This window comes from Oncorhynchus nerka, linkage group LG25 (assembly GCF_034236695.1).
Source record: "Oncorhynchus nerka isolate Pitt River linkage group LG25, Oner_Uvic_2.0, whole genome shotgun sequence".
NCBI classification, from domain to species: Eukaryota; Metazoa; Chordata; class Actinopteri; order Salmoniformes; family Salmonidae; genus Oncorhynchus; species Oncorhynchus nerka.
Genome location: NC_088420.1, coordinates 34,520,915 through 34,540,364, shown reverse-complemented (window position 1 = coordinate 34,540,364; position 19,450 = coordinate 34,520,915). Strand labels below are relative to the sequence as shown.

General features: G+C 41.8%; 1 protein-coding gene across 1 annotated transcript in view; it reads right to left on the bottom strand.

The window, feature by feature from the left end:
• LOC115109413 (talin-2) overlaps positions 1 to 19,450 on the bottom strand; it is a 146,502-nt gene that overhangs the window by 13,322 nt on the left and 113,730 nt on the right. The window contains exons 37-44 of the mRNA XM_065009751.1: positions 18,046 to 18,227; positions 13,337 to 13,472; positions 13,153 to 13,254; positions 11,610 to 11,780; positions 11,284 to 11,430; positions 10,586 to 10,687; positions 10,350 to 10,469; positions 356 to 502 (exon numbers count right to left, since the gene is read on the bottom strand). Coding sequence (XP_064865823.1) covers positions 356 to 502; positions 10,350 to 10,469; positions 10,586 to 10,687; positions 11,284 to 11,430; positions 11,610 to 11,780; positions 13,153 to 13,254; positions 13,337 to 13,472; positions 18,046 to 18,227 — 1,107 coding nt within the window. The remainder of the gene's footprint in view (positions 1 to 355; positions 503 to 10,349; positions 10,470 to 10,585; positions 10,688 to 11,283; positions 11,431 to 11,609; positions 11,781 to 13,152; positions 13,255 to 13,336; positions 13,473 to 18,045; positions 18,228 to 19,450) is intronic.

The following is a 19,450-nucleotide window of genomic DNA, read 5'->3' as shown; positions in this document are numbered from 1 at the left end:
ATTAATCTTCACGGCTACTGTAGAGCACAAGTTGTTATCTTAACACAACACATAGAAAACATAACTCCAGTTTCATGACACCTACTGTAGGTCTGCTTGATTCACTCCCCCAGTTCTTCCCCCAGGGGAATAAGGGCTTTCAGGCAGTGGAGAATGCTCCATTATAACAAACCATAATCCTGAGAGCCTATTCTCAGCTATTTCCCTGACACCAGAACGACATTCATACCTTGACTCTTTCTTCAACTGATATATATTTCTTTGCATTCAGATAATAACATTGCAGACTTTAAAGTTATCACAATTTATCTCAACGTTTAAGAATTACACTATAACAGCCTTCTTTGCAGCCTACCTTCTCAGTGACGCCACGGGCACACTCGATGAGCTCCCTCTTGGAGAAGCTGTCAGTGGGGCTCATCTGCAGGGCCCCAGCCTTCTGAACCAGGTAGATACATCCATGGCCCAGCTCCTGGACCCGCGTCTTAATCTGGAAGCCCACCTGCAAGCACAGCCAGCCAGTCCATCAGTACCACAGAGTCATCTCTGAGCGAGCTGCCACCCACCCACTCACTCCCTCCCGCCAGCCCTCCCTCCCTCCTTCCTTCCCTCCACAGAGCAGACAATGCCTCTTATCAGGCTGCTCGGTAAACCTGATTCATGGGTGGGTGGTACTTCATTACTAGCATCACTATAGGCCTTTAGGCTTGGAGGGGTACAATGTCACTATGGTAACAAGGATTTCCAGCAGCCAGTTATGTAAAGGGTATTGATAAGTGTGTGTTGTTATTAGGCTACGTTTTGACACATACGGTCCTTAGCGGCCCCCATAGCAGAGATGATCTTTAAACACAGACTATGCGGGTGCAGCTGAGACAGGGAGCCAGAGGTTTGAGATGTGAAAATATATTCCAGTTAGATTTCACATTATGGAGTACAGCCTCAAGGAAGATGCATCATATCAAAGAATGCCATCCACCCTGTGACATACAGTGCATTTAGAAAGTATTCAGACCTCTTGACTTTTTCCACATTTTGTTACGTTACAGCCTTATTCTAAAATGTACTCAATTGTTTTTATTCCCTCAATCTACACATAATACCCCATAATGATGAAGCGAAAACTTGTTTTTTTTGCTAATTTCTAAAAAATTATAAAACAAAAATATCACATTTACGTAAGTATTCAGACCTTTTACTCAGTACCTTTTACAGCTGTCCTTCCTAACCCTGTTGCCAGAGAGGAAGGAAACCGCTCAGGGATTTCACAACAAGGCCAACGGTGACTTTAAAACAGTTAAAGAGTTTAATGATTGTGAGAGAAAACTGAGGATGGATCAACAACCTTGTAGTTACTCCACAATACTAACCTAAATGACAGATTGAAAAGGACGAAGCCTGTGCAGAATAAAAATATTCCAAAACATGCATCCTGTTTGCAATAAGCCACTAAAGTAAAACTGCAAAAAATGTGGCAAAGAAATGTACTTTATCTCCTGAATACAAAGCAATACGTTTGGGGTATATCCAACAGAACACATCACTGAGTACCACTCTTCATATTACTTTCTAGCATGGTGGTGGCTGCATTATGATATGGGTATGCTTGTCATTGGCAAGGCCTCAGGAGTTTTCTAGGACAAAAATAAACAGAAAAAAGCTAAGCACAGGTAAAATCCTAGAGGAAATCCTGGTTCAGTCTGCTTTCCAACAGACACTGGTAGACAAATGTACCTTTCAGCAAAACAATGACCTAAAACACAAAGCAAATATACACTGGAGATGATTACCAAAACAACATTGAATGGCTTAGTTACAGTTTTGACTTAAATCAGGTTGAAAATCTGTGGCAAGACTTCAAAATGGCTGTCTAGCAAAGTCAAACAACCAACTTGACAGAGCTAGAATTAAAAAGACATATCATTGTATTATTGGTTCAATATTGTAATCACATAATATGGCTTTCCTTTTGATAGATATAGCGAAATTAGGTGCTGCTGAAAAGCAAACTCCACGGACAGCGCATGGCTGCTGATCCACACCACAGAGCTGCTTTAAACATAAACACTAGACTTACTTAAAGGATTTAGAGAGTCAAAATAGAAATGGAGTGGAGGATCTCACAGAAAGGGAAAAAAACCAGGAGCCATGAAAATGGCGGGTCAGACAGGCAAAACACAGAGAGACTGAGAGCAGGAACGATTTGGGTCAAACGTTTAAGGTAGCCTTCTACAAGCTTCCCACAATAAGTTGGGTGAATTTTGGCCCATTCCTCCTGACAGACCAAGTGTAACTGAGTCAGGTTTGTTGGACTCCTTGCTCTCACACGCCTTTTCAGTTTTGTCCACACATTTTCTATAGGATTGAGGTCAGGGCTTTGTGATGGCCACTCCAATACCTTGACTTTGTTGCCCTGAAGCCATTTTGTCACAACTTTAGAAGTACACTTGGAGTCATTGTCCATTTGGAAGACCCATTTGCGACCAAGCTTTAACTTCCTGACTGATGTCTCGAGATGTTGCTTCAATATATCCACATAATTTTCCTGCCTCATGATGCCATCTATTTTGTGAAGTGCACCAGTCCCTCCTGCAGCAAAGCACCCCCACAACATGATGCTGCTACCCCACGCTTCACGGTTGGGATGGTGTTTTTCGGCTTGCAAGCCTCCGCCTTTTTCCTCAAAACACAACGATGGTCATTATGGCCAAACAACTCTATTTTTTTTTCATCAGTCCAGAGGGCATTTCTCCAAAAAGTACGATCTTTGTCCCCATGTGCAGTTGCAAACCGTAGTCTGGCTTTTCTATGGTGGTTTTGGAGCACTGGCTTCTTCCTTGCTGAGTGGCCTTTCAGGTTATGTTGATATAGGACTCGTTTTACTGTGGATATAGATACTTTTGTACCTGTTTCCTCCAGCATCTTCACAAGGTCCTTTGCTGTTGTTCTGGGATTGATTTGCACTTTTCGCACCAAACTACGTTCATCTCTAGGAGACAGAACGCATCTCCTTCCAGAGCAGTATGACGGCTGCGTGGTCCCATGGTGTTTATACCTGAGTACTATTGTTTGTACAGATGAATGTGGTACCTTCAGGCATTTGGAAATTGCTCCCAGGGATGAATCAGACTTGTGGAGGTCTACAAGGTCTTGGCTAATTTCTTTTGATTTTCCCATGATGTCAAGCAAAGAGTCACTGAGTTTGAAGGTAGGCCTTGAAATACATCCACAGGTACACCTCCAATTTACTCAAATTATGTCAATTAGCCTATCAGAAGCTTCTAAAGCCATGACATTATTTTCTGGAATTTTCCAAGCCGTTTAAAGGCATAGTCAACTTAGTGTATGTAAACTTCTGACCCACTGGAATTGTGATACAGTGAAATCATCTGTCTAAACAATTGTTGGAAAAATGACTTGTGTCATGCACAAAGGAGATGTCCTAACCGACTTGCCAAAACTATAGTTTGTTTACAAGAAATTTGTGGAGTGGTAGAAAAATTAGTTTTAATGACTCCAACCTAAGTGTATGTGTATTTTTTATTTAACCAGGCAAGTCAGTTAAGAACAAATTCTTATTTTCAATGACGGCCTAGGAACAGTGGGTTAACTGCCTGTTCAGGGGCAGAACGACAGATTTGTACCTTGTCAGCTCGGGGGTTTGAACTCGCAACCTTCCGGTTACTAGTCCAACGCTCTAACCACTAGGCTACCCTGCCGCCCCTACTACATGTGACATGCTGGTAAAAATGAGGTAAAACTGATTTACCTTCTTGAGTGTAGGGGGCAGTATTTTCGTACCCATTTGAAACTACCTATTTCTCAGGCCCAGAAACTAGAATATGCATATAATTGTCAGATTAGGATAGAAACACTCTAAAGTTTCCAAAACTGTCAAAATATTGTCTGTGAGTATAACAGAACTGATATTGCAGGCGAAAACCTGGGGAAAATCCAACAAGTGCTATTTTTCCTGAAAGCTCTGTTCCATTGGATGCCTTGCCTCCATTTAAAGGGATATCAACCAGATTCCTTTTCCTATGGCTTCCTCAAGCTGTGCACAGTCTTTAGACATAGTTTCAGGCTTTTATTTTGAAAAATGAGCGAGAAAGAACCCATTGCGTCAGTGGATGGCTGGTGCCAGCAGAGTTTTTCATGCGCAACAGTCATTTTCTCTCTCTCTCCTATGGAAGAAGCTACATTCCGGTTGACATATCGATTATATATTGTAAAAACAAACTGAGGATTGATTATAAAAAACATTTGACATCTTTCTACGCACTTTACGGATACCATTTGGAATTTGTCTGCGATGTCGTGACCACTCGAGCCTGTGGATTTCTGAACATAACGTGCCAAACAAATGGAGGTATTTTGGATATAAAAATAATCTTTATGGAACAAAAGGAACATTTATTGTGTAACTGGGTGTCTCGTGAGTGCAAACATCCTAAGATCTTCAAAGGTTAAGCGATTCAATTTATTGCTTTTCTGACTTTCGTGACCAATCTACTTGGCTGCTAACTGTTTGTAATATTTTGTCTACTGAGAGAGATGTGCTTACATAAATGCCTGGATAGCTTTTGCCGAAAAGCTTTATCGAAATCTGACACGCCAGGTGGATTAACAACAAGCAAAGCTGTTTTGCTATATTGCACTTGTGATTTCATGAAAATGTAATATTTTTTGTAATTTAATTTGAATTTGGCGCTCTGCAATTCAGAGGATGTTGATGAAAATGTTCCCGCTAACGGGATGGGTGCGTCAAGAAATTAAGTTTGCCTGCATTAAAGTCCCCGGCCACTATGAGCGCCGCTTCTGGGTGAGCATTATCTTCTTTGCTTATGGCCTTATAGAGTTGGTTGAGAACGGTTTTCGTGCCTGCTTCGCTTTGTGTTGGTAAATAGAAGGATACAAATAATACAGATGAGAACTCTTGGTAGATAGTGTGGTTGACAGGTAGTGTACCTCGACAGCAAGACTTCTTTAATATTAGACATCATGTACCAGCTGTTATTGACAAAAAGACACACACCCCCGTCTTACCAGGTGTAGCGTCTCTGTTCTGCCGGTGCATTGAAAATCCTGGCAGCTCTATATTGTCTGTTTCTTCGTTCAGCCACGTCTCAGTGAAACATAAGATGTTACAGTTTTTAACTTGTTTGGGCTAGGGGGCAGAATTTTCACTTTTGGATGAAAAGCATGCCCAGAGTAAACTGCCTCCTACTCTACTCTAAAACTGTTTGAATGATTTGTGAGAATAACAGAACTCATATGGCAGGCAAAAACCTGAGAAAAAAATCAAACAGGAAGTGGGAAATCTGAGGATTGTAGTTTTTAAACTCAGCCCCTATTGAACATAGTGGGATATTGGTAATCTTGCACTTCCTATGGCTTCCACTATATGTCAACAGTCTTTAGAACATTGTTTCAGGCTTCTACTATGAAGGGGGGCTGAATGAGAGGGGAATGAGTCAGAGGTCTGCCAGCAGCCATGAGCTCAGTTACACGCATTCACATGAGAGGTAGCTTTCGTTCCATTGCTTTTCTACAGACAATGGAATTCTCTGGTTGGAACATTATTGAACATTTATGATAAAAACATCCTAAAGATTGATTCTATACATAGTTTGATATGTTTCTACGACAAGTAATATAACTTTTTTGAATTTTCGTCCGACCTTTCCGCTGGAAGTTGCATGCGCGTTTGGATTTGTTTACCAAACGCCCTAACAAAAGGAGGTATATGGACATAAATGATGAACTTTATCGGACAAATCAAACATTTATTGTGGAACTGGGATTCCTGGGAGTGCATTCTGATGAAGATCATCAAAGGAAAGTGAATATTTATAATGCTATTTCTGACTAATGTTGACTGCGCAACATGGCGGATATTTATTTTGGCTGGTTTGGGCTCTGAGCTCCGTACTCAGATTATTGCATGGTATGCTTTTCCGTAAAGTTTTTTTGAAATCTGACACAGAAGTGTATCTAAAGTTCCATGCATAACACTTGAATTTTCATCAACATTTATAATGAATATTTCTGTGAATTGATGTGGCTCTTTGCAAAATCACTGCATGTTTTGGAACTACTGAACACGCCAATGTAAAATTTGATTTTTGGTTATAAATAGGCACTTTATCGAACAAAACATACATGTATTGTGTTATATGAAGTCCTATGAGTGTCATCAAAGGTTGGTGATTAATTTTATCTCTATTTGTGCTTTTTGTGACTCCTCTCTTTTGCTGGAAAAATGGCTGGGTTTTTCTGTGACCTAACACTCGTTTGTGGAGCATTCGCTCTAAAGCATTTTTTAAATCAGACACAGTGGCTGGATTAACAAGACTTTTATCTTTAAAATGGTGCCTAATACTTGTATGTTTGAGAAATTTGATTTATGAGATTTCTGTTGATTTGTATTTGGCGCCCTGCAATTTCATTGGCTGTTGGCGAGGGGTTCCGCTAGTGGAACGGGGTTCCAGTCCTAGACAGGTTAATGTCCCGTTGGTAGGATAATGCTAATAGTAGGTCATCAATGGGCATGTTCCAATGAAAGCAGGATATCCTTCTCGTCGGACTCGTTAAAGGAAAAGGTTTCTTCCAGTCCGCGGTGAGTAATCGCTTTTCTAATTTTCTGATGTCCGGAAGTTATTTTCAGTCTTAAGAGACGGTACCAGCAACAATATGTACACAATAAGTTAAAAAAATAAGTTACACAAAACGCAAACAAAAATTAAAATTGGTCAATTGGTAGGGAGAAAGTAAAACGTCAGCCATGTTCTTCGGGCGCCATCTTCAGTGTACCATGTATGCAGTCTTTGTTCAAGGTATGACAAGCCATGTTTTTGTTTACCTGGACACGGTTTCAAATGCTAATTATTTTGCATTTGTGGCACAAAACCAAAGCATTGATTGCTGTCATACCTTGTCCATAGACCGCTTATATGGTAAGGAAACCAATATGTCATTTTGTAATTCAGATGAACTATCCCTTTAAGTAGGCCTACACAATATTTTTCACGGCACGAGAATTGATATATACTGTTTTAACCTCTTAAGTCGACCCTCTACTTTTTTGAACATTCTGTTAAAAATCGCGCAACATTTCAGCGCCCTGCTACTCATGCCAGGAATATAGTATATGCATTTGCTTAGTCTGTGTGGATAGAAAACACTCAGACGTTTATAAAACTGGTTAAATCACTGCTGTGGCTTTACCAGAACGGCATTTACATCGAAAAGCACAGGAAAAACTGATCACTGAAAATGGGAAAATATATCCATGCGCTACTTGAACCCATTGATAAAGGTGAACCACAATTAATTGACTGAGGTTGCAGTACCTACAGCTTCCACACGGTGTCTAGAGTCTTGTCATTTCCCTTCGAGTTTTTTCTTGGTCAAACACATGCGAGGCACCGTATTTCTTCAGGTCTAGGACCGGATATTTTCGTTGAGTTTCTAGCCGGACATTTTTCCAGACGGACAGCTAATGATCTTTACATCGCCTCCTGATTAATTTTATCGCTTATTAACGTTTACTAATACCTAAAGTTGCATTACAAAAGTATTTCGAAGTGTTTTGTGAAAGTTTATCGTCGACTTTTTGAATTTTAAAAAATGTTACGTTTTGAAACGATGTTTTTTTTGTTTATCACACAGTCTACATATAACGATATCTAGGCTTTATATGGACCGATTTAATCGAAATAAAGACCCAATAGTGTTTATGGGACATCTAGGAGTGCCAACAAAGAAGATGGTGAAAGGTAAGGACTGTTTTCTATTTTATTGTGCGGTTTGTGTAACGCCGAAATGCTAATTATTTTGTTTACGTCCCCTGTGTGGCTTTTGTGTTGTAGTGTATTGGTGCATGCTATCAGATAATAGCTTCTCATGCTTTCGCCGAAAAGCATTTTAAAAATCTGACTTGTTGCCTGGATTCACAACGAGTGTAGCTTTAATTCGATACCCTGCATGTGTATTTTAATGAACGTTTGAGTTTTAACTAATACTATTAGCATTTAGCGTAGCGCATTTGCATTTCCAGAGCTCTAGTTGGGACGCAAGCGTCTCAGGTAGAAGCAAGAGGTTAAACAACCGATGTAGTTTTGTGGATAGGTGTGACAGTAGGACTTCATGTTTGTATAATGTTGCATGCATATTAAAGTGGAAATCGATATATATATAAATAAATAACATCTTTACAGACAACAAATCTATTGTGTTATGAAAGACACATTTTAGTCAATAGGTTTCATATTTTGGTCTTAATCTTATAATCTTTCTTAGTCCGCCCCATCCCGCATGCGGTATCGTTACTACAGCCTCAAGCTCATTAGCATAATGCAACGTTAGCGATTTTTAAAAATCGCAAATGAAACGAAATAAATATGCATGTTCTCAAGCTTAGCCTTTTCTTAACAATCCTGTCGTCTCAGATTTTCAAAATATGCTTTAGAACCAGAGAAAATCACTAATTTGTGTAAGAGTGGTGATAGCTAGCTTAGCGTTAGCATTAGCATTTAGCACGCAACATATTCACAAAAACCAGCCAAGGAATCAAATAAAATAATTTACCTTTGAAGAACTTCAGATGTTTCAATGAGGAGACTCTCAGTTACATAGCAGATGTCCAGTTTTTCCTGAAAGATTCTTGTGTAGGACACATCGTTCCCTTTTGTTACTATGCATATGGCTACCGAAACTAACCGAAAATTCAGTCACCTACATGTCGAACTTTTTTCCGAATTAACTCCATAATATCTACTGAAACATGGAAAACGTTGTTTGAATCAATCCTGAAGGTGGTTTGTCATATTTCTCTCCATTGAAAGCACCGTCCTTGTAGCCTGGTTTGTTCTGAGATTTGAATGGAAAAATACCGGGACCTGACTTTTGCGCACCAATTGGCACGCAGACACCTAGCGGGACACCTGGTAAATGTAGTCTCTTATGGTCAATCTTCCAATGATATGCCTACAAATACGTCACAATGCTGCAGAGACCTTGGGGAAACAAGAGAAAGAGTCCGTTTATTCCTGTCGCATTCACAGCCATATAAGGCGATCATGGAAAACGTAGCCTCAGAAATCCTGTGCATTTCCTGGTTGGTCATACATCTTGGTTTTGCCCGAAACATTTGTTCTAAGGGACTCACAGTGAAAATCTTTGCATTTCTGGAAACGTAAGACTGTCTTCTTTCCAAAGCTATCAATTCCAAGCATATTCGAGCATCTTTTCGTGACAAAATATTGCGCTTAAAACGGGCACGTCTTTTTATCCAAAAATGAAATATTGCCCCTATAGGACTAACAGGTTAACCAATAACCTTCATTGTATTGTTCATATTAAATCAACCCATTTTATGGAATCTGAAATGATTTGTCACTAAAAATATTACTAATAAATTGATAAAATTTGTTTGAAATAATCCCATGTTTGTCATTGGTTTCATTGCATTCTAGAAAGTCTGAACTGTCATCTAAAATATAGGTAACACCAGTGACAAAAAGGCAGCACAAGCTTTTTTTAATGTAATGTAATGAAAATATACAATTATGTTAAGCTGTCATTTATGTTGATTTATAATGTTAAGATGTTAACTAATATCTGACTATAAGTTTACATTTAAAAAAAGAATTACAATTTGTAAAAGTTGGCTGTTCAGAAAGCCACTATTTTCATAGAATGACCCAGTTACCAAGCAACAAGATATGCCAAATAAACATCTTAAAACCATGTGAGGGCAAATAAATCAGATTTGTCCATTCAGACAGAAGTCGCATGGCCAGGAATCAGATTTGTATCTGGCTTCAAACCACCCAATTCCATTTGAAAACATATTAGAATCAGATATGCACATTTTTTTTTATTTGAGTCACTCAAACTGCCAATGTAAACAAGGCTTTATATACTTGAGCAGAACGACTCAGATGTAATCGCTGCCAAATGGGCTTCGACTAAGTATTGACTCAGGGGTGTGAATACTTATGTAAATGAGATAAGTCTATTTTATTTTCAATAGATTTTCAAAAATGTATAAAAACATGTTTTTGCTTTGTCATTACGGGGTATCATGTGAGAAATCAATTTTATAAATGTGAATTGAGGCTGAAACAACTAAATGTAGAATAAGAGGTATGAATACTTTGTGTGATATTTCTGCATATTTATTTCCTAGCATATTCAAATCTCTTTTGATATGTTGCCTTATAAAGACATAGGGCTTGCCTATAGGTGCACCACAGAAAAATCACATTCCATATGCCTTCTTAGAGCTCATAATGCAATATTTTAACAATGTTTCCTGCTTTGACAGGCACTGTCTGACCTCTCACCTCTTCTGGTTCTGCGGTGGCGGCTGCCAGCCGACCTTGGTGGGCTAAGTGGCTGTAGTCTACAGTCACCTGAGAGGCCAGGCCACCCAGCTCCTCTGGACATGTCACTGACTTAGTCATCTGTAGACAGTCAGAACAAGGCCATAACATGACATGTTAGAGTTTTGATAATAAGGATAATATAAAAACTAATATAAGGACAATGACATATTCAGGGAGTAGTTGTTTGTGCTCACCATCTCCTGAGTTGTGATGGCGATGGCCTTGGAGTATTTCACCATGGTGGTCTGGTAATCCACAAAGGATCCTTCTGGTTCAGGGGGAGTGCCCTCATTCAACTGCAGAGGGAAAACCATGAGTAATTTAATATATTAACTTTAGCTACCTATTATTGTACATAATCTACACATATGAATACCAACCATGCATGTACCCCGCATTTGAATAAATATTTGATTTATAAAGACATATGGCTTGCCTATATTTGATTTATTCAATGAACTCTATGCATAAATATGTTGCAGAATGCAGATATCCACAAAAGGCCGGATGATGTGTTAGTTTCAATGCAGAAGTAGAAATGGAATTCACTGGGGTGGAAACATGTAGAGACCAACATCTGATAGAAGCAATCAGGCAATCACATATAATTCATTATTAGGAGCGCCATCATCAAGACTGACAGATCACAGTGGATGGAGGGTGACAGCCAGTGGATAAGTGACAGCTGTCAGTTCTGAGGTCTGGAGCCGACACTTCCCATCCCTCTCACTAATGAATGTCAGTTAGAGGGGCATGTTTTTACACTTAAAATTCTGTGGCACCCCGCAAGTTGTGCTGCAGTACGCCACGACTTTTAAAGGAAGAACCACTGTACACACACAACTATACAGTACGACACCCCCAGCTGTATAGTACACCAGCCCCCACTCACCCTGCCCATGGCCTCAGCAATAGCCTCCACCATGCCTCCCACCATGCCGCCTTCGCTGGCCGCCTCATTCAGCGTCACCATGATGTCGTCCACCGCCTCCTTCATCAGCTGGACAGCCTCTGCTATGGCGTCGTGGGTGTGGGCTGCCTGGACACGCAGTAAACCCACCAGACCATCGTGAAACTCAAAGATCTTCATCATATCAATATACATGGCGATGCACACGACAATAAACAAGATATATTGTAGAATAAGGTGCACAGAAATCCATACTAATTTAGTACTGCTCCATTGCTCTAACATGGCTTTGTGCCCAGTAACATTACCTTAGGATTTCCACCTCCCTCCTTGGCTGCATAGAGCATCTGCAGGGCGGACTCTGACAGGGTCTTAGTCTGGTCTAAGATGTTCATCTGCTGCTGTTGGTCCATGATCTTAGAAGCCAGGCCAACAGACGCCACAATCAGTGGCTCAAAGTAGCTGGCCAGCTGGGTCACCTGGGAGAAGCAGTATCATGTAACAGTATAAGACACAGATTGGATAATTGGAGTGGATCTAGGAAACAGGAATTTCTCCCTATAGGGCAGTGGTCACCAACCGGTCGATAGCGATCTTCAAGGAATTCCTAGTCGATCACCAAACTTTTCTGTAGAAATGCCAACGATAAAGGCTGTGATAAAGGCTTGTGTATTTTATTCGTGTTGTGCTGCTGTCGGTAGGTGCACTTGATTCAGAAGCCCTGCCAACCGGGTAAGCAAAATGTTCCCATTTTGAACCATTTCATTTGTCTGAAAAGTCAAACTCCGCCTGTGGAAAAATCGAGTGTCCCCACTGCGCTGGCCAATCAGATAACTCAAATCAAATCACTGTGCCTACAGAGCTTCCATGAACCCGGCCACAGTAACATTTGATACTAGCCTACATAAGATTGAATAACTTTTAAAACCATGACTACAGAGAGACTGTCAAAGAATACAGCAAAGAGCTGTTGTTTTTATAAAGTGAGTTCATGTCAAAGTTTTTATTCAACACTATTACAAAATATAAAACGTGCTTCTACCTACTTCCACTCGCGCTGCAATGAATGAGTAGCCAAGTGTATCGATAGCCCTGCCCTTTTATTATTAGCAGCTTGTCATGTCTATTTTAATTTTGAGGAATATTTCACTTTCTCTAGCCACAGGAACAACATAAATGTGTGCATGAAGCAGATGCGGTGCTACTCGAGTTACACCATCAGGTGGAAGATGGTATTCCCTCTCTCTGGTCAGTCTCACCAGGGGAAAGGAAGTAGAGACTCTGCTGCGCTCTCCCTCCTTTTGCTGAGATTAACAACTGGGAACTTGTAAATCTCCAACTTCTGACTACAGTGTGTTCAAGACAACTGGGAACTCAGGGGAAAAAACGAGATCTGCCAGGATTTTGGGGGGCATTGGCATCCATCTCAGAATTCCAAGTCAGAAACTCTGGCATCTTTCCAGACCTCCGGCTTTCAGACCTGAAGATCACCGACATCATGATTTGACTTAGTTCCCCCCAGAGTTCCCAGTTGTCTTGAAAGCACCATGACCATCAGATGCTGGTACCATCAGTCCAGTAAAATAAGAAAGCAAATGATTTGCTAATTATTTAAATTTATGCTTGCAAGTGCTACCGACTGATCTATTTTGTAATCAAAGCTTGAGTTTTGAAATAGAATATGGTCTGAGAAGAACAACATTGGCAGGCAAGGCATATAGCCAACATGCTGTGATAATATTAGGCATACTGCACAAACCTCATTCCCACAGAACTATGTTTATTAGGTTCATGTGAACGTGATCTTAACTTAGAAAAGGTTGCTATAGGGGAATTGTCGTAGCTGAGTACCTTGTGTCCCAGCTGGGCAGCTTCACCCCTGGCTGCAGTATTGATGGGATCGATGAGATGTCCAATCTCCTGCACCGACGATGTCAACTGCTCTTGCAAAGCCTGGGGGAGTGGCAAAGAATTATGAAGTGGAAACTGAAAATGAAAGCTCAAGAAACCAATTATATTGACCATTTGAACTTACTTCTAAAGAGATGTCATCCCTACATCCCTGTAGGCTCTGTCCGACAGCAGCTAGAGAAGCCTGCTCGATGTCCCGGATACACTTGTTGATGTTATCAATGGAGTAGTCACACTCCCTCTGCCCTGGTGCCTTGTCCCTAACAGTATCATGATACATAGGAACAAGGCAGTACTTTTACAAGCAGGTTATGAATGTAGCATCACAGTTAGGGTTGCAAAGTGAGGGTATATTACTGGAAACCAGTAATAGGGCTCCGGGCAGCCGAGCGGAAATGGAGGAAAACTCGCCTCCCTGCGGACCTGGCATCCTTTCACTCCCTCCTCTCTACATTTTCCTCTTCTGTCTCTGCTGCTAAAGCCACTTTCTACCACTCTAAATTCCAAGCATCTGCCTCTAACCCTAGGAAGCTCTTTGCCACCTTCTCCTCCCTCCTGAATCCTCCTCCCCCTCCCTCTCTGCAGATGACTTCGTCAACCATTTTGAAAAGAAGGTCGACGACATCCGATCCTCGTTTGCTAAGTCAAACGACACCGCTGGTTCTGCTCACACTGCCCTACCCTGTGCTCTGACCTCTTTCTCCCCTCTCTCTCCAGATGAAATCTCGCGTCTTGTGACGGCTGGCCGCCCAACAACCTGCCCGCTTGACCCTATCCCCTCCTCTCTTCTCCAGACCATTTCCGGAGACCTTCTCCCTTACCTCACCTCGCTCATCAACTCATCCCTGACCGCTGGCTACGTCCCTTCCGTCTTCAAGAGAGCGAGAGTTGCACCCCTTCTGAAAAAACCTACACTCGATCCCTCCGATGTCAACAACTACAGACCAGTATCCCTTCTTTCTTTTCTAGCCAAAACTCTTGAACGTGCCGTCCTTGGCCAGCTCTCCCGCTATCTCTCTCAGAATGACCTTCTTGATCCAAATCAGTCAGGTTTCAAGACTAGTCATTCAACTGAGACTGCTCTTCTCTGTATCACGGAGGCGCTCCGCACTGCTAAAGCTAACTCTCTCTCCTCTGCTCTCATCCTTCTAGACCTATCGGCTGCCTTCGATACTGTGAACCATCAGATCCTCCTCTCCACCCTCTCCGAGTTGGGCATCTCCGGCGCGGCCCACGCTTGGATTGCGTCCTACCTGACAGGTCGCTCCTACCAGGTGGCGTGGCGAGAATCTGTCTCCTCACCACGCGCTCTCACCACTGGCGTCCCCCAGGGCTCTGTTCTAGGCCCTCTCCTATTCTCGCTATACACCAAGTCACTTGGCTCTGTCATAACCTCACATGGTCTCTCCTATCATTGCTATGCAGACGACACACAATTAATCTTCTCCTTTCCCCCTTCTGATGACCAGGTGGCGAATCGCATCTCTGCATGTCTGGCAGACATATCAGTGTGGATGACGGATCACCACCTCAAGCTGAACCTCGGCAAGACGGAGCTGCTCTTCCTCCCGGGAAGGACTGCCCGTTCCATGATCTCGCCATCACGGTTGACAACTCCATTGTGTCCTCCTCCCAGAGCGCTAAGAACCTTGGCGTGATCCTGGACAACACCCTGTCGTTCTCAACTAACATCAAGGCGGTGGCCCGCTCCTGTAGGTTCATGCTCTACAACATCCGCAGAGTACGACCCTGCCTCACACAGGAAGCGGCGCAGGTCCTAATCCAGGCACTTGTCATCTCCCGTCTGGATTACTGCAACTCGCTGTTGGCTGGGCTCCCTGCCTGTGCCACTAAACCCCTACAACTCATCCAGAACGCCGCAGCCCGTCTGGTGTTCAACCTTCCCAAGTTCTCTCACGTCACCCCACTCCTCCGCTCTCTCCACTGGCTTCCAGTTGAAGCTCGCATCCGCTACAAGACCATGGTGCTTGCCTACGGAGCTGTGAGGGGAACGGCACCTCAGTACCTCCAGGCTCTGATCAGGCCCTACACCCAAACAAGGGCACTGCGTTCATCCACCTCTGGCCTGCTCGCCTCCCTACCACTGAGGAAGTACAGTTCCCGCTCAGCCCAGTCAAAACTGTTCGCTGCTCTGGCCCCCCAATGGTGGAACAAACTCCCTCACGACGCCAGGACAGCGGAGTCAATCACCACCTTCCGGAGACACCTGAAACCCCACCTCTTTAAGGAATACCTAGGATAGGATAAAGCAATCCTACTCACCCCCCTTAAAAGATTTAGATGCACTATTGTAAAGTGGCTGTTCCACTGGATGTCATAAGGTGCACGCACCAATTTGTAAGTCGCTCTGGATAAGAGCGTCTGCTAAATGACTTAAATGTAAATGTAAATGTACCAGAATATTGGAACAGTATCTTTCAAGGATTTTATGTAAGTTATCACAAGACATCTAGTGGCCCTTTTGGGAACTTCAGATTATCACAGGTGTCTGTAATTATCTCTGGCCCCCTGTGTGGTGTTATCACATGTAAAATATATGAAACAATTAAATAAGATAATATCAAAACAAATAAAAATATGACAACGCTGTAAAACATTATCCTAAATATAAACCAACTTAGTGAAAACCATTGGTGTTAAATAGGAGGGTTTCATCATGAAATAACCTTTTTTTTTTTTTTTACACACCTTTATTTGTTTTACTATGTCAATATGTATTTGTTGTCAATGTTTCTGCGTCAAACTGGTGGCAGTAGTTGGAAGAGTTGCAGAATTAATTGAAAATAATACCAATGTTGATTAGATGCTTTTTCATTAATTAGCCTATTTTCTCTTGAACCATATGGTCTATCTACTAGAAACTCATTGACAATTTGGACACAGATATAAAAAAGAAATGTAAACTATATATGAATACATTTAAAAAAAAGTTATTCAAGTATAAATGACCAAAGTTACCATAGATGTTCAGTTACTTATCAAAATAACCAAAGATATATTAAATTAACAATAGCTTTGCAGCCCTAATCATGATACATATGTGACCCGTTTCAGGAAACTAGGCGTATGTCATGGGTCACTACTTCACATGAGAGCCATTTGAACATAATCCAAATGCGCTTTTTGGTCAGAAATGCCTTCTGGAACATGTGAACTTCCATGTGCCTTAATAACAAACTTGTTAAATTATGAGCCTTGTTGGTTTAGCAACAGAAAAAAAAAGCAACCATCCCGCTAGCCATGATTGGCTAATGAGTGGGCTGGACATACCGAGAGATGAGTTTGGATTGGTCTGTCATATAGCATGCTTCTCTCTATTTGAGCAAGTTAGTATTTGTAGGTAATCCTGTCTGACGCGGCTTAAAAATATATATATATATTGCCCATAGAACTGCATCAGTGTTGCTCTCCACTTTCTGGAGGACCGAGTTTTGAAATCAGTGGAATTAGAGTATGATATCTTAGGAGATGGAGAAAACACCTGTCTTTGGATTACATCTTCAAACTAGCTAACATTAAACCTGGATGGTTAGCTACCTGCAGATTCATGCAAGTGTCCATCTTAATAGATTGTCACTGTGACAACTGTTAGCCAGTTAGCTTGGGTGCTTGACTGCTGTTATTAGGACAGAATGCTTGGATCAACCCTTAAAGAGATTGGTGGAGCTAAAGCTGAAGAGGGTGTGAACGATGCTGAATGGGTGTAGACAAAGTAGAGCTCTCCAATAGGTACCAAAATATTCAAAGGCCATTTCCTCAAAAGTGAGGTTTACAAGTTTATCAACTTTCAAAGCAGAATTACTTTCTCATTGTTCCTCAAATGCAGTGTGTGATATACCATTTTGTAGCTCTGTGTCTCTGTTTTTATCCAATGTAAAAAACACAATTTCAAATGTTGCTACATAAGACCGAATCAAAGCATATGAACAAGGCAGTACTTCTACAAGCAGGTTATCAATGCAGTTTTACAGGACCTCAAAGAAGGGAAATCATGTAGCGCATTCAAGAGCTCCTGGACTTTCTCCACATTTTGCTACATTAAAACCTTATTCTAAAATGGATTAGATCTGTGCCTTGACACAATCATGTCTCGGAGCCAAATCATGTACAATCAATTGAATTGACCACAGGTGGACTCCAACCAAGTTGTAGAAATATTTCTGGGATGATCAATGGAAACAGGATGCACCTGAGCTCGAATTTGAGTCTCATAGCAAAGGGTCTGAATAATGAAATATGTTATCTGTTTTTTATTTTTTATACATTTGCAAAAATGTCTAAATACCCGTTTTCACTATGGGGTATTGTGTGTAGATTGAAGAGGAAAATGTTTATTTAATACATTTTCGAATAAGGCTGTAACGTAACAATGTGGAAAAAGACAAGGGGTCTGAATACTTTACGAATGCATTGTATACTACAGTAGGTGCATGGTCTCTAGAGGTTGACCAGATGCAAAATGTGCTGGAGCTGAGGGGCAATTTACTGTCTGTGTGTGTGTGTGAGATAATGAGGAGAGAATCCTCAATTCATAACAGCAGGAGGGACTTTCTCAATATAAGAAAGCTTTGTAACCAGCATCAGCAGCACAGCAGATCCTCCACGGAACTCTACCTATTCATCTTTATAATGCCCTAGAGCGTTCCTCTTCATAATACATGGGAGGTGGAAACCCAGCCACCATAAATTACCATGACAACGCACTGCTCAGTCGAACCGACACTTACCCAGAGCTAGCTGAACTCCCCCCTCGGCCTCAACATAATAATATCCAGAGCACCATAGTTTATTACCAGAGGGGTCAGTGCTGACCTGATGGAGGTGATGAGGCTCTTGATGGAGTCGGAGACGGTGCGGGAGTGCCCAGCCAGGATGGACCAGGTGGGCGGGTCTTTGGGGTTGATGATGAGTGAGCGGGCGGTCTCCAGGAGCAGGGTGGAGCTGTCCAGCATGGAGCTGGCTGAACGCACGATGGGCTCCTGGGCTGCCGAGCCCTGGACATGGAAGAGAGGGTGGGAGGGGAGGACAGTGGAGTTGATAGAAGATCTTTAACCTGTGGTGTTCTAACTAACAGAACAGCTGAATAGCAACACACTACACAGCTGTCCCTGATCTCTTATTATTCAGCCCAACTTCTGATGGATCAAAGGTGTAATCAGAGCCGCGTATCACAGGGGGGATGAGATTAGAGACCCAGCTTTACACGGAGACGCAGAGGCACACCTTCAGTCTTTAAGATGCCAGCCAAAGCCTCCCTCGACAATTAGATTAACAAGCTGAAGATTAGAGCAGCTGTGCTGCGAGAGAGCGGTTAAACACTGCCCTCCAACATATTAAAGTCATAAAGCTTTCAGGGCTGTGTGAGGACTCTTTCTGCTAGACTAACATAAAATACACAACATTTCTCCTTGAGCCACATCAAATAAACTAGAGAGAAATGGTATATCAAACCAATTCCCCAAGCTTTCCTGGAGAAACAACTCTGTGCTGGCTCTATATTTGAGGTTCTATTTCAAGAGGCTTGAATGCCGTAGTTACCAATGTATTCATGGATACTGTAGGGGTAGCTTTGCCATTTCATATATGAGGAATCAGACAAATAAAACAAATGTGACAATATATGCTAAAGAAACCTCGTAGGAGATCAAAAAAATGCCCTCTGAGCAACACCTGCATTTTCATTTTCATTGAAGAGCTTACATACAGATCCCTTGACTTTTTACACATTTTGTTAAGTTACAGCCTTATTCTAAAAATAATTGTTTTTTCCCCTCATCAAAATACACACAATACCCCATAACGACAAAGCAAAAACACATTTTTAGAAATGTTTGCAAATTGATTAAAAAAATAAATAAAAAATATCACATTTATGTAAGTATTCAGACCCTTTACTCAGTACTTTGTTGAAGCACCTTTGGTAGCGAATACAGCCTCAAGTCTTCTTGGGTATGACGCTACAAGCTTGGCACACCTGTATTTGGGGAGTTCCTCCCATTCGTCTCTGCAGATCCTCTCAAGCTCTGCACAGCTATTTTCAGGTCTCTCCAGAGCTCTACACCTTCCTGAATATTGCTCCTCCCCCAATTGCTCCCTTTGGCCAGGCAGCCAGCTCTAGGAACTTCCATTTATGAATGGAGCCCACTGTGTTCTTGGGGACCTTCAATGCTGCAGAAATGTTTTGGTACCCTTCCCCAGATCTGTGCCTCGACACAAT